Source organism: Amia ocellicauda, chromosome 17 (assembly GCF_036373705.1).
Source record: "Amia ocellicauda isolate fAmiCal2 chromosome 17, fAmiCal2.hap1, whole genome shotgun sequence".
NCBI lineage: Eukaryota > Metazoa > Chordata > Actinopteri > Amiiformes > Amiidae > Amia > Amia ocellicauda.
Window position 1 is genome coordinate 3,264,265 of NC_089866.1, and position 14,016 is coordinate 3,278,280.

The following is a 14,016-nucleotide window of genomic DNA, read 5'->3' on the forward strand; positions in this document are numbered from 1 at the left end:
CAAATGGAAATTGGGCTTCAAGGCATTCAAGACAGAAAACAGGAGACACTTCTTCACACAGAGAGGCGTCACAATCTGAACAAACTCCCCAGCGATGTGGCTGAAGAGACCATTTGGGAAAATTCAAAAACAGACTGGATAGGATCCTTGATCACTTAGTTATTAATGGACACCAAACGAGCACGATGGGGCGAATGGGCTCCTCTCCTCTGTAAACTTTATGATGTTCTTATCTGAGAATCGTAGGCTGCTCCAATATGGCCGCCTGCCTCGCATATGTTTGAGCGGTGGTGACGTGCGTGAAACCTCTCTATCAACCCCACTCTTCTTTGGGTCGCAGGAAGCGGAAGTGGAGGGGTGGAGTTGGACTGCGCATGTGAGTGTTTTGGTGCTGGCGGGAAGTGTGTGGAGAGAGAAGGAAAAAGCAAGAAATTCACAGTCCGAGGATCGAGGTAGGCAGCCGTGTTATTAAACTGACTACAGTTACACTAGTGCTAGTGAACTACCGCGATACAATGACGTCAGAGAAAGCGATGATGACCAGCTATGATACCGTAGTTCTCGTTGGTCTTGTTTTAACGTCATTGTTACATTTCAAATTAAATTGCTTTACGTTTCTACGATAAACAAACCTACGATTCACTTTGCGATTATAATGGCTTTAAATGTAAACATCGGGATGCTCTTTGGTTTGCCTAATTAACATATGCGTCTGGGCCAATCCCGTTCAATGCTCCCCCCCACCGCCCAATAGGGAACAGGTCTCGTTGTTGTTGCGCAGATGTTGACAGTTCTGCGCAGATCTGCCGAGTCCCGCCGCTCCATTGGTGGACCCGCGCAGATCGGCGCACATTTGCGCTGCACGATCGTGATCTTAGTGTAATTGCGCAGCACGGTGAGTTTGTTTGCTCGGTGTTGTGTTCAGTATCTCAGGTCAAAGGTCAGCAGTGTGCTTGTCTGATCATCTGCAGCTTAAGCGTGAGCCCCAGTGATAGTAAGTTGGGAAATGATTCATATAGTTCACAAGACAGATCTCAAGTGACCAATGATCAAGGTGTGCTTGTGTCTTTAAACCCTAACAATGGAAAACCCAGTGCATTGTGATTTAAATGTGTGTATTGTCATTAAGCATGAGAGAGTCTGGGATAACTGCCTGGCTGTAGTTCTGAAATAGGGCACGCAGTTCATAGCTAGTTCACAATAACACTGTGCAATGTACATGATGCTGTTAAGATTATGTGTTGTTGTTGTGTATTTTTTAAATGTAATGCATTGCTTCATTTGCAGCTGATATGGTGCAATAAAATTAGACCAGACGTGCATGTTTCCCGTTTTTGTACAGGTTTAGGCTGTGGAAGTAGGTGCAGTATGGCCCGACCAATGACCGACAGCCACCGCAGGTTCCTCCAGACCATAATGTGCAATGGGATGATCGAGGGGTCCAAGGCCCAGGCCCTGCACAGGCACTGCTGCGAGGTGCACGGTGGTAAGAGCGCCGACAGCTTATTTATGATGTGACTCTCGGCCCAGTGGCGTCCATTGCTTCCCGGACAGAAACACACCCCAGGTCCCAGACTGATGACCGCTTCCTTGTGCAGGGTTTAGTGAGTGACGTGCTTCACCTTCACATCCTGTGCATACTTTCCCTGTTTTTGTTCAATTCATGAATTGATTATGGGCAACAAGGACAATTATAACCTCCTTTTGTGTCCTTGACCATTTCTGTTATTGTATCCACTTGTAGGAGAGTAGTGGCTTTAGTCGTGTTTACTAGATTGAATCAGTTCTGTATTTATATTACTGACCACTGTTTTCCCCGTCTTTAGTGATCAGAGATTTGAACTTTCCTACTAAACTTGCAAGGCTGAGATATTTACAGGAGCAGCTACAACTGTAACCTACAGTATTCATTCCTGAAAGCTTGCACTGTTTAGTTTATCCCAGCCAAATGTGCGAAGCCTGCAGTGAGGAAGTGTTTTTATATCTCAGTACACGTAGAAAGCGTAGACGTTTCAAAGGGAATCTGTTTTTCATTTGGATTAGTGCCGCAGCCAAGTGCTTTAGATGCTTCAGCCAGGCCTGAGTCACGTGTGCAGGGAATACCCCCTTGTAGCCTGAAACTGTCCACCGTGAGAAGCTGTGGCGTGTATTTAATCATTACGCAGCCTGGGACTTGACTGAGCTACTGACACCCACACCCAAGACCCCACAACATACAAAACCAAAATCTAATTTGAGCAGACGCTTACATTATCCTCAGCCCTGGCTTACTTCTCTGCTGCTGCTGCTGCACAACTTCCCGTTTTGAGTGCCCTGTCTTTGTTACGTGCTCTTCAATAAATGTCACGTCTAGCAGGAAATGGTAGTAATTTTCCTGATAAAAGCGTGTTATCGCAGACTTGGTGCACAAGGTGTTATGATTGATGTGTGATGCTTTGACAGTGTACTGTAATTTGTGGAAGCCTTGAATGTGTGTGGGTATTCTGAAAACACTCTGCATTCATAAAATAGTTTGAAGAGAATTAGCAGAGTTTGTTCAGTGGGTGTAATAGTTGTTTTGGCCTGTATATTTGTGTAACTTTCATCATAAATTCTTAAAACAATAATTAACTTCCAGTGTTTGTGCCTGTATCTGATGTTCTGAGGACGACACTTCTGAAAACATTGTTAGGAAAACTTTGCTAAAGGAGCAGGTTCTGGGAGTAGAGCAAACACTGGAACTATTTAAATTTAGTTCAAGAGATGTGTTGTGCAAGTTACACTTCTTCCCCCTTTTTGTATCATAGTTCATTATGCTCACGATAGGCTGGACGAGTTTCTCGGGGTGATCAACGCACACCTCCAGCCCATGTTCATGCACATCAGGAAGGGGGTGTCTGAAGAAGACGGGCAGCAGCACTACGCCCTGGTCAGTACATATAATTTTTCATCACAATTCTGACCAGTTACCCTAAACTTTTACCCCCCTCTGAACGCATGCGAGCTGTCCTGGACTTGTCCCTCCTCCAGCTTCCTCACAGTCAGTCCCACCTCCCGGACTTCCTTGCGATCAGATCCTGATCTCGAATCCAGCCGGGCGGATTTTCTCTTCTGGGCCACACTGTGCGAGTGTCTCGGGGCCGCACAGTGCTCAGCCATACATGTTGAGTCAGTAGCTAGATGGGTTTTTGTGGAAATCATGTTGTGTGGTCAAGAAGTGGCGAACACGTTAGCATGTGATGATGAAACTTTATCTTCCAATCAAGTCATATCGTTCACATGCCATGTCATTCTCAGAAATGTGCACATGGTTTACAAACAGCAGTTCCTGGACAGCAGTTTCTCAGTGGGGTCAGCAGTCCACTGGGGCGGTCCTTAGAGTTGTGTGTTGTTGTTTTTTTGTCTTTATTAGTGGGTAATATGCATGATTGTGTTTTGTCACTAGGGCTGGGTGGGAATGTGTTCATTGGCTGAGTGTTTTGTGGGCCAAAACAGTTTGAGAAACACTGACCTAGTGCAGTTTAGTGCAAGTCTGCTGAAGCAGTTTGATTAATCAGCTCTGCAGTTACACCTCTGTGCTCCCAGGCCAAAACCCCCCACATTTCCAGAAAGCCACACCAGTGTTTTTTAAGCTCTATTCTGAGAATTTCAAGCAAGTGTGCACTAATGAAGCGTTTTCGGTTGTGTTACCCTTTTATTCTGAACAGGCCTGAACATGTTTTTAATTTCTCTTCAAGGTGAATATTGCAGAAACGGACATCACGAGAATGGCATCAGATTATTCAGATAACGAGCTGGAGTTGTTTAGAAAAGCAGTGAGTACAAATGTTTTTATATGGTCATTTTTTCAGTTCATTGATATTTAAAAAAACTATTTAAGCTGAGGCATGCGTGTGTGCACGTGTGTGTGTGTGCACGTGTGTGTGCACGTGTGTGTGGTAACTTGCCTTTTAACACATTTTGAAGCTCAAGCTGTTAATTGTCGTCGGTACACTTGTGACATTTCCTGCATTATTTATGCACAGGGATAATAATGCAATTAATTGAAGGTGTTCATGGGTTTTCTCATCGAGGGGAGACTTCACGCAATTTGTGATGAAGTCCTTCACTTCGTCTGATTAACAGACTGGAAATATTTCAAGCTTTTCCTGAATGTTTTATTGTAGCCGATAATAATAATAAATTAACCGAAGTCTGTCCTCTCGAGCCTTGAAATCCAATTCTTTACAGCTCACACCCGAGAGCTGGAGAACTCTGAAGACGGAGTCGTTTCCGTGTGAATAGTTCAGCCTAATGATTGTGTTACAGTTCGCTTATTCCCAGAGTGGCAGAATAGCCCGTCAGGTTTTCGGCAACTCCTTTAGACGAACAAACCGATTTCCGCACGGTGTGGGGGGACGTCTTGTCTGACGGGGCTTGTATCTGTCGAGTCTTCAGATGGACCTGATCGTGGACTCTGAGAACGGAACGGCCTCTTCCACTGACCTCTTGAACCTGGCTGACAGCCTACAGACGAAGAAAATGAAGAAGAAAGAGACGGAGCAGGTCCTGCAGAGGCTGGTCCTGGACAAGTGGCTCTGTGAGGTACACGTTGTCCTTATGATGTGTCTCGGGAACTCTTTTCCAAATCCAAAGGCAATAGAGCAACGTTCCTCTAGCGGATTGTCTCCACTATTTCGTCCTACCAGATTGCAGGAGAGGTAGGACGCTTCTCAGTCTGAGAGAGATTCAGCAACGAGATCAGATGAGAAAGAGGATAACATACATTTTCCAGAATTTCTATTGAAATCAGCATTTTAAATCTATACACACAAGTTTGTTCGATTTTCTATGCTCTGTTTTTTCTCATTAAATGTAGATGTATCCTTTTGTTCTGTTCTTCTTCAATAGAAAGAAGGGGATTATACTCTGAGCACGCGCTGCATCATCGAGATGGAGGGATACATTCAGAGGACTTATCCGGACCTGGTCAAGGTGTGCAATATCTGTCGCAGCATCGCCATTCAGGTAAAAAAACAAGTTAATACAGACTGTGCGAAACCAACCACAAAAATATATATTTCTGGACGGCACTGAACCCTGACGGGAGGAAGATTGAATTATTTTCTCATGCGGTCGACCCAGCCCCGGCCTCAATCTAATGAAAATCGCTCGGCAGGTGGGGATGGACATGTTTTTAACCTCCGCACTTCCTCCCAGCGCGCTCCATTTTGGTAATGACTGGCATTCATGCTGGGTGGTTTTATTATACGTTGTCACATACATTAGGAACGCCGCCAAAGCCGCTTCGCAGAAGACCTTCCACACTTGTCACGGCAGAGTGGTTTTCATCAACGCTGGCTTGAACTCGGGATGGAAAAATCAGACCCCTGCCAGAGGAGTTCCCTGCGCCGGGCCTTTCAATCATGAGCACAGCATACTGAAGGAGACGTGGAACATTTTAAAAGGCTTTGAGAGCTGTTGGATTATAAATATATAAAACCCACTGATTGTTGGCCGTGATGTTTGGGTGTAGAATCGGGACGGTGAGAGGAGTTCAGTCAGGGTTTAAGCCATTGTCTCCTCAGTGATGCTGTAGAGAAGTTTAGTGTCCAGGACAGGAAGGTCACCTGCATGGCGTGTCAGTGGGTCTGTGTGCTGTGACAGGTGTTGGTGGACTTATGTGATGCCAGTTCAAAGCATGTCCTGAACTACTGAGGAGATTCCTCTTCATGTGTCCTGACCACAGCATTCCTGCAATGTGTGTGTGAGACCATGAGTGCTCAGTCCTGCGTTGATTCAGTTTTGACTCGCGTCAGATGTAAGGTCTTCCACGCTGACCTCTTAAAAGGCAAAACTCTTGAGGAAAGGGACTCCGCTGACTCGGCGCACTTACGCACTTATTCTACGCACTTTTTCTGGTGCCTTGCAAGATTCGTCTGTAAACAGATCCATAATGTGTCTGATAAGTTGGCGGTACTTAGTTTGTACATATTTGAACACTTCTTGAAATATTCAGGACTTACAAGTCTGACTCAGTGCTGCTTCTGCAATATTAACACCCTGGCGGGGCCGGAGTCAGCGTCTGCACATCGTGCAGCGGCTCTAGATAACATCACGGTGGCCGCAGCATCCCTTTTGACTGTGACTCCTGATGTCAGGGAGTTAAAGTGGGTTGAAATGGTGATTGTGACGTTTGTAAGTGTGTGTGGAGGCTCAGTTGGTGCCGCAGTTTAACCCCCTGCATGTTCCCCTCCTCTGTTTCAGAGTCAGATGTGTGAAAACCCACATTGTGGCATCAAAATGCACATCCCTTGTGTTGCAAAGTATTTCAGAGGTCGGACCGACCCGCACTGTCCTTCCTGTAATGAGTTCTGGCCCCATGAGATACCAGGTAACTAACCGTTTTATCTCTTATAAAAACGTATACATAGAGGTTTAATAGAGCAGTCTGTAATGTGGATGGTATTGGTCAGTGTTTTGAAGAGTGAACTGCTGTACGTCAGCGCTGCAATGATTGTCCCTCTACGCGGGGATGCTCTCTAGGCGGACAGCAGGGCCTGAGTGCTGGTGATCAAATGGGTCTAAGCGTTTAATCCTGAGTTATAAACCCCATGAGGTCAGTGATAAAAATGCAGTTATACACCTAAATATGAAAACATGCAGCCCCTTCTGTGAAAAGCTTGGAAAATGAAAGACCAAAAACTTTAGAGCGAGTACATTTATTAAGTTCGTAAGTTACAGTTCATACTCCAAATGTGCAGAGTTACAGCAGCAGCAGAGAAGGATGTCCAAGTATTAAGTTCTTCTTGTTTCTTTACTAGATGACACACTGTTCCCCAGCACTTGGGGCAGTATGCTTGTTCTAGGGAGACGACTGACTCTGTCCTGTTTGTGTTAGAGCTCACCAGGCCCCCCTCCCAGACGCCGTCCCCCAGCCAGCCCAGATCGGTGAAGGAAAACACGGCTCCCTTCAGCCAGGGCTCACGACACAAACGGCTCAGGAGGTGAAGCCTCTCCGATAGGTTGCAGTTTTATTGTTTTATAGCTGGTATGCCAACATTTGTTTACAGACGCTTCTGACTTTCCGTTTTTGTCTAACATGGTTTTTTTTTTTAATAAAAGAAATTGGATTGAGATTCTAAAGCCCTTTTGTTATTAAAACTGCAGGGACTGCTCGACTCGCACTATATATTTTGGTTTGGCCGTTAACTGATGGATTATTGGCATACTGGTTTTCGGTACATTCTAGAGCAAAAATGACGCCCCACATCCCATTATTAATACTATCTGCCTGTGAAAATGCAAACGATGCATGGGGCAGATCAGGGTGGAGAGGAAATCGGCCGCCACGCACAAAAGCCCCTTCGCTGGCGGTACAGTTCTCTTTAGGTGGGGTTGTCTGGCGTCTACCCCACCCATCCCAGTTCCTCATGCCTGCCGTGTAGTACAGACATATGGAAACACAACGCCCTGCTCACAGTCTCCACACTGCTGGGGTTTCTGAATGATTGGCAGTATTGGAGTCTTACTGCTGATACCTGGGAAAGAGCTGAACTGGAGACCGCGTGCCCCTGCCCATGCCATGCCACACGGCTGTCCTTCATGACCACCAGAAACTGACGGAGAAGCTGAGGTCCAGCGCGCGCACATAATGCCAGTGCTTCACCGGGATGAACAGCACCTCTCCGGGCCCGAGGACGCACTCCTGGTAGGGGGCGTCCGCAAATGCAGGGAAGCGCTGCAGATCCGGATTCTCCACCTCCACCTGCGGTGACAGTCAAACAGTTAGTCCAGTGTTTTCATTTCTTTACATGGTTTAATTTCCCTCCACATTATAACACCTGAAAATTAATTTAGAGTTTAATATTTGTGTGTGTAATAGAGACGGGAGTCTTCATACGAGGTCAGCTGTTTGTAAAGTGTTAAGATAAGGCCAAGACTTCTCTTCGTGGGTCAGGAAGCTGGCTGGAGTTTTGCAACACATTTTGGAGGGGGCAACAGTTTTTATAGCGCACAAAAAGTTTATAACAGATACTGAGCAAACCCTCCTAATATTCCACATCAGAGATCCCGCGGAACAGGATTAACAGCATGTTTCTGCTCCACATGTTTCCATGACACTGCGGCACTAGCACGGTGCAGTCACTGTTGTGCAAGTGTGTTGAGCTGTTTCCACTGTTTATACAAATCCATACCGCGTCAGCATCCTTTCATATCTGATGCTGGCACGGCACGGAGCAGACTGCTGCGCGCGAGACTACGCAACAGCACAAGAACGGAGAGTAAAAACAAATGGTGTCGGTTAAACATGCTCTGTGGGAGGATTATGAAATTAAAAAAACATGCAAATATGGGGTGAATATAACATTCAAAAACAGCTAAACAGCACAGTCAGGAACATGAAGGTATATAACCAAGTATCAAGAAGCGCAGGAATCGAAAGAAAGGGTGCGCAGTGTCGTGACTAAATAAAAAGATCGAAAGTTGACTTGTAAATATATAAGGACCTAAACCAAAGCAGTGGTTTATGTGCTATCAGGCTTTCAGCTGTAATAACGGCACCATGTTTTTAAAGGAGGTGAAATTGTACTTGGCGATCATTTTTGACGACGCTAGCTGTATTTAAGGCCATTACACACAGGACCCGATTCAATTTTAATGAAGTCTAATTGTCCTGCAACAATTAATTTAACAAGAAAAATAAAAGACTAATATTTGCATAATGGAAATGTCTTCAATTTGGAATCAAAACTAATTAAATTCCACTCTGTTGAAGAGATGCTGGACAATACTGATCACTGACAGGCATCATAATCAGTTCTGCTCAGTGTTGGGCGCAACTCCTTTTTTTGTCCGTTCTGCCATCTGCTCTGTGAGATAAGAGTTATATCTTATATTGCCCCGCGAAGATAGCGGCAATCTCTGACTGAATACATTAAGCCAGGCTTTCCGCACACCTAGTGTGCGTATGAAAGTTGAAGCACAGCTTTATCGTTGCAGGACCGAATCCGCGGGGCAATGGCGTTGACCAGGGTCATCTTAAGAGGCCAGATTTCGAACTCTAGTCCTGTGTGGCTCGGGAGGGTTGGGGTCCATGATGTTTGTAATTCCACACTCAATTTGATTCCAATTCCAGTAGAGCCAATTTTATCCATGACAAAAATAAAAAAGGGGAACTGGAATTGACCCCAACGCTGCAGCAACACCTCAGTAACCCACAGGAGAAAAGTCGGCCCGTACCTGGCTGGTGTTGTGAAGCAGCCGCGACTGGTGGGGGTACACCCTCTCCGTCTCTTCTTGGGAGTACAGGCGGATGTACTTTCTTCCGACAACCTGTTATGCAGAAAGATGACCAGCCTGTTAATGGTAAGATGGCGACGTATTGGAGCGAATGTGAGGGTTTTAATTGTCGTCATCATTCATTATTCTACCCCACTGAATGTAAAGTTCTTAAATAACAAAACGAAAGTTCAGTGACATGAACTTCATCTGACACCATCCGCCATACTTAGAAATACAGATCAGGTTGCAAGCACTGCTGCCTCTGTCCCATTTCTTATACCATTAAAGGCTTATTTGGGTTTGCCCAACCCCTGAACTGCTTTCTGATTCCAGTTCTCTGAAACGCCCGCGTCCCGGCAGGACAGCCAGGCTTGCCACAGATCCCCGTTCAAGAGAGAGGATCCTCGGTAGGGTTGTTGAGCATCACACTGACCTGGGCCAGGAAGTTCTGCTGGGGGTCCTGGTGTAGAGGAGAGACGGTCCCTGCAGGCCCAAACCAGGCGTTGATAGTGATGTCGTCCTCGTCTTCCTCGCCGAGGCAGCAGTAGTCAGGGATTCGGATGTCCTGCATGAGTTCTGGGACCTTGAGAACAAACAGCACAGCCTCATTCTCCACTCAGGCCACCATGCACAGACAAAGACACATAACCCACAACATTTAAGACATGCTACTGTGATGCTGAGCCATAAATATCAACACATTTATAGTAATGCCACTCATTCAATTAGTACAGTGTGCATATTAGGACATCCTCGCTCCTCAGCATCAGCAAGTTTAGCGTTCAGCCCTCAGTTATCACCCATCGGATGTCACTCTTATTTGGCATCAAGCATCATGCTTATTTTATGTCAATTCTCATGCATCACTCCAATTTTATGTCAGGTGTCATTCAAATTTTATATCAGGTATCAAGTGTTACTCGATTTTAATGTCAGGTATCACCTGAATTTTGTGTCAGGGATCAGATTGTGTTTTTTCTGGGACTGACTTTAATAGCCAATCAAATGGCTGAACTGTCTTTACTGTTATTCGAATGACACCTGATTAAATTGGAGTGATGCATGAGAACTGACATAAAATAAGCATGATGCTTGATGCCAAATAAGAGTGACACCCGATGGGTGATATCAAATATGGGTGATAACTAACTGATGCTGAGGAGTAAGGGTGTCCTAATATGGACACCGTACGTTAGATATGTATTTTTTATATGAGAAATAAATCTGAAAAAGGCATTATGAGAACTATACCACAAGATCTACGTCCTTGCCAGCAGTTGAGAGGCTGTGTGACAAGTATGAAAGGGCTTCTATGGTCTGAATAAACCTTGCATTGACACCCAAGCATTGTAGCTCTTGTCTGGCTACCCAGCGGTATACAATAAGTCACACCCTGTTCAGTACATAAACCTTTGGAGACTTTGTTTTTGCCAATCTCGAACTGCTGGTAAAACAACAGGTGATTTCCTGTTGACTTTGAGTTCAGGCCAAGTCCCTAAAGGACTGCTTCCCATTGCAGAGAAATTCAACAGAAACCACTTACAACCAAATAAAAAACACGAGTTCTGTTATCAGCTGTTATTAAGTTGATAAGTGTGCTACTTTGGACTAAACACACAAGGCTTCATGGTCAACCGTTACTGTTTTCAGCGCGACTGGGGCCTCACCTGATCAAAGAGCTGGTGTTGTGCCAAGTAACCCACTCCAGCTCCTTCCTCCTGTGAGAGAGAGCGCCCGGGAGACTGCAGGTCACATTTTTACAACAAACAAACACGCACATCCATCTGTTTTCGAGCACCTACCTGCCGGAGAATATAGCGGTCTATGAATTCACTGATGGTCAGGAGGGTCTGTGACCATTCCTCGTCTGTGTACCGGGACCCGACCTCCACAGGCACAGTCCGGCAGCCCGCGACCGTCCGCAGATACCCGACGCTGAGGGCGAGAGGGATTTGGAGGAAGCCAAAGTGCTTTTGTTACACTCAAGTTTCTCAACCCTTCAAAGCTCTCTAACTTTTCAGTCCGAGTCCTCAAATGCCCCTGGGTCCTCGGATTTTCTTTTCCAACTGAGCCTTTACTTTCTCTGGCTTACTGAACCTTCAATCACACTTTTTTTGTCCTTTTCATAGCGGTTTTCTTGCACAGTCTTTGGTTTCAGAAATCCTCTGCTTTAGGTGTTGTTGTTGCCAAGAAATTAAGATTAGTGTTCTCCTACAGCTGACTTAAACAACTCTTTCAGATGGCAGACACACACAGGTGGGAATTATACACTATCTAACATTCATATGATAAGCTTAGCAGGAATAATTCCAGACACCTGGTATTTGAGAAAATATATGAAAACAAAAGTGGCGGGTGATATAAAACCAAGCTTAGTACTGTTTTATAATAACATCCAACATTTCCATTGTTGAGAAAAGAAAGGTTATAATAAGGACAATAGTGCACTTAACGGGTTTACTTAAGAGCTTTGTTGGACCAGGGCTGAAGAATTTTGCTCTACATGGCAAAGAAGTACACAAGGGACAAGACTCCGCAACCACAAGAGATCATCCAAGATTCAAGCCACTCAGTTCCTATTTATAAATCCCAAATCCCGACCCAGGGTGAATGCTCGGAGGGTAAAAGCAAACAAAGCCATCAAAACGGTCTTTTGAGATAAATAATCTGTTAATACATTCCAGAAGCATTAATACTCCACCACTGCGAGAGTGTATGGAAGCAGGGAGAAACATTTTGCCATGGAAACTTTTTAAAAACAAAAAAAACAAGCTGAAGGATGGGTGACAGTTGGGTTACGCTGACTGACTGACTCTCTAAAGGAGGCAGGCGTGTCAGATGCTCTCTTCCCAGTGCCAGGCTGCTGCAGTGACAACACACATCACTGTACTGCCTCTCCGTTAGGGAAGAGAAGATTTTAGCTGTGTTGTTTCAGGCTTGAATGTGCTCAGTCACAGAAGCCGCCTCGAGGCACATGGTCCTCCTAGGTATTGTAAATCTGTTTAAATTCTGCACGTACAACTTATTCATCAAGATGTTTTTTTCTTAGAGGAAAGCACCAAAAGTTTTTAAGTATAACTAACTAAAACTGAACAACTTATCTTACTTCAACACAACACCCTCCCACGTCTGCTAAATGACAAATAATGTAATGTAATGTAATGTCTATACATTTGTATAGTTGCCAAAAATGTTCCTGTCCTAATTACATGAGGACTTACTGGAAGGACTGTGTTTAAGGAGGGAACTCCACGCCTCCAGACATTCGAGACTTGTGAATCCATCTTCATCCTCCTAAAATCACAGCTCTCTGACAAGGCCTGCCCTTGAGCTGATGAGTAAAACTACGTGTATGCTTGATGCAGAGGTTGTGCAACTTATGTCATTTGAAACGACACAGAGTGTTCAATCACCTGTCGAACAGTACAAGACCATGCTTACCTCCACTGGTGCTCCCTGAAGGCGGGCCAATGGTCGATGACGCCCTCCAAGATAACGGGCTTCTGTGGGATGAGGTAGTTAGTCCTGAAACACTCCAGCGCCGGACACCGGACCCTGGGCACTGCCCGCGTCGGGCTAATCTCTGGCACACAAACACATTCCGTCCTGACTTTCTGCAACACATAAGAGTGTGGAGACTTAAATCAAGGGTTGTGATGTTGGAGATGGCAACTCACAGGTGGGTTCACACACATTACAGAGTACAGAACAATCTGTCATGAGCAGAACCCGTGTGCTAAGTTTGTACAGTAAATATCCTACATAAATACTACGTACAAATCAGACCTTTGCACTGTGGACTTCACAGGGACCCTCGTTTTCCAGAACCCTTTTCTTCACCATTTTCTGCAGGATGTCCACAAGTCTTTGAAGCACATTGTCCATGATGGCTGCTCCCATCAACAGCCCCATATCGCAGGTCTTTATGGCCTCCTGCAGTGCATCTTGGGAAGGCTCCCCCCGGCACAGGCACACGGCCTTAAACAGGCAGCCGTACGAGTAGACTTGTCTCCACTCCTTGTCCACGTCCCTCCATGTCCCCGTGTTCAGCCTCTCCCAGGCAAAGTCCAAGATCACCTGGCTGGTCTGTGACAGCTGGGCCCCCACCGTCTCCCCGTACATCAGCACCCGCGCCTGTTCCAGCAGGGAGGCGAGGCTGCGGTCAATCCTGTCACTGAAGCGCAACACAAACTCGGCCTCCGTAGACGGTAATGCTGTCCTCACCTCACTGCAGACCTGAGCCATTTTACTCTGAAAGGCAGAAGCAGCAGCAGCAGCAGCAAATAAGACATTTAATAAGTCATTTTCATTTGCAATAGAATTTACAGCAGAAACAACTCTAACAAACAAAAGTAATTGTTGCAAAACATGTAATTCAGTGTAGCTTATAGTGTTAATTGGTAAAGCTGAAAGGGACTTTTCACACATTCCTCCCATACATAGTATTTATGACGCTATTTTAAATGAAAAGGTTTGGGGGCAAGTACCTTTAATCATGCAAACCTCATGGTTGAGAGGAGCAGATGTAGCCGCTGTCTGACATGATAAAGCAAGCTTCAAATACAGGAATGCAAAGGCAATGGGGCAGGATTAGACTGACGCTTCAGTCCAAAACAAATAACGATCCTGCACCAGCTAAATAAGACCCTTCAATCGCAGTTCACTGACCTCTTACAAGTGCAGCTGTTGATTACACATTGCGCATGCGTTGTTTATCTGTATGGGACTTCCTAATCACTACTAAGATTAACCAACATACGTGTAAATGACCGC

General features: G+C 45.4%; 2 protein-coding genes across 8 annotated transcripts in view; one reads left to right on the plus strand and one right to left on the minus strand.

The window, feature by feature from the left end:
• Positions 1–208: 208 nt before the first annotated feature.
• nsmce1 (NSE1 component of SMC5/6 complex) lies at positions 209–7,097 on the plus strand. Of its 3 annotated transcripts, none has more exons than XM_066689019.1 (8): positions 209–452; positions 1,343–1,486; positions 2,787–2,908; positions 3,717–3,794; positions 4,417–4,563; positions 4,870–4,986; positions 6,226–6,352; positions 6,860–7,097. In XM_066689019.1, the coding sequence occupies exons 1-8, from the start codon at positions 221–223 to the stop codon at positions 6,967–6,969; spliced, it is 1,077 nt and encodes a 358-aa protein (XP_066545116.1). In that variant the 5' UTR covers positions 209–220; the 3' UTR covers positions 6,970–7,097. The 3 variants fall into 3 exon arrangements, with proteins under 3 accessions (XP_066545116.1, XP_066545117.1, XP_066545115.1); XM_066689020.1 differs by having other exon boundaries at positions 346–452; positions 1,316–1,486; positions 6,783–7,097; XM_066689018.1 differs by having other exon boundaries at positions 346–452; positions 1,316–1,486.
• kdm8 (lysine (K)-specific demethylase 8) overlaps positions 6,662–14,016 on the minus strand; it is a 54,526-nt gene continuing 47,171 nt past the window's right edge. For 4 of the 5 annotated variants that reach the window (XM_066689012.1, XM_066689017.1, XM_066689016.1 and 1 more), the window contains 7 exons: positions 13,030–13,494; positions 12,685–12,857; positions 11,046–11,178; positions 10,911–10,961; positions 9,677–9,826; positions 9,202–9,294; positions 6,662–7,726 (listed from right to left, as the gene is read on the minus strand). In XM_066689012.1, coding sequence (XP_066545109.1) covers positions 7,562–7,726; positions 9,202–9,294; positions 9,677–9,826; positions 10,911–10,961; positions 11,046–11,178; positions 12,685–12,857; positions 13,030–13,494 — 1,230 coding nt within the window. In that variant the 3' untranslated portion in view covers positions 6,662–7,561. The remainder of the gene's footprint in view (positions 7,727–9,201; positions 9,295–9,676; positions 9,827–10,910; positions 10,962–11,045; positions 11,179–12,684; positions 12,858–13,029; positions 13,495–14,016) is intronic. The other variant, XM_066689014.1, reaches the window with a different exon arrangement.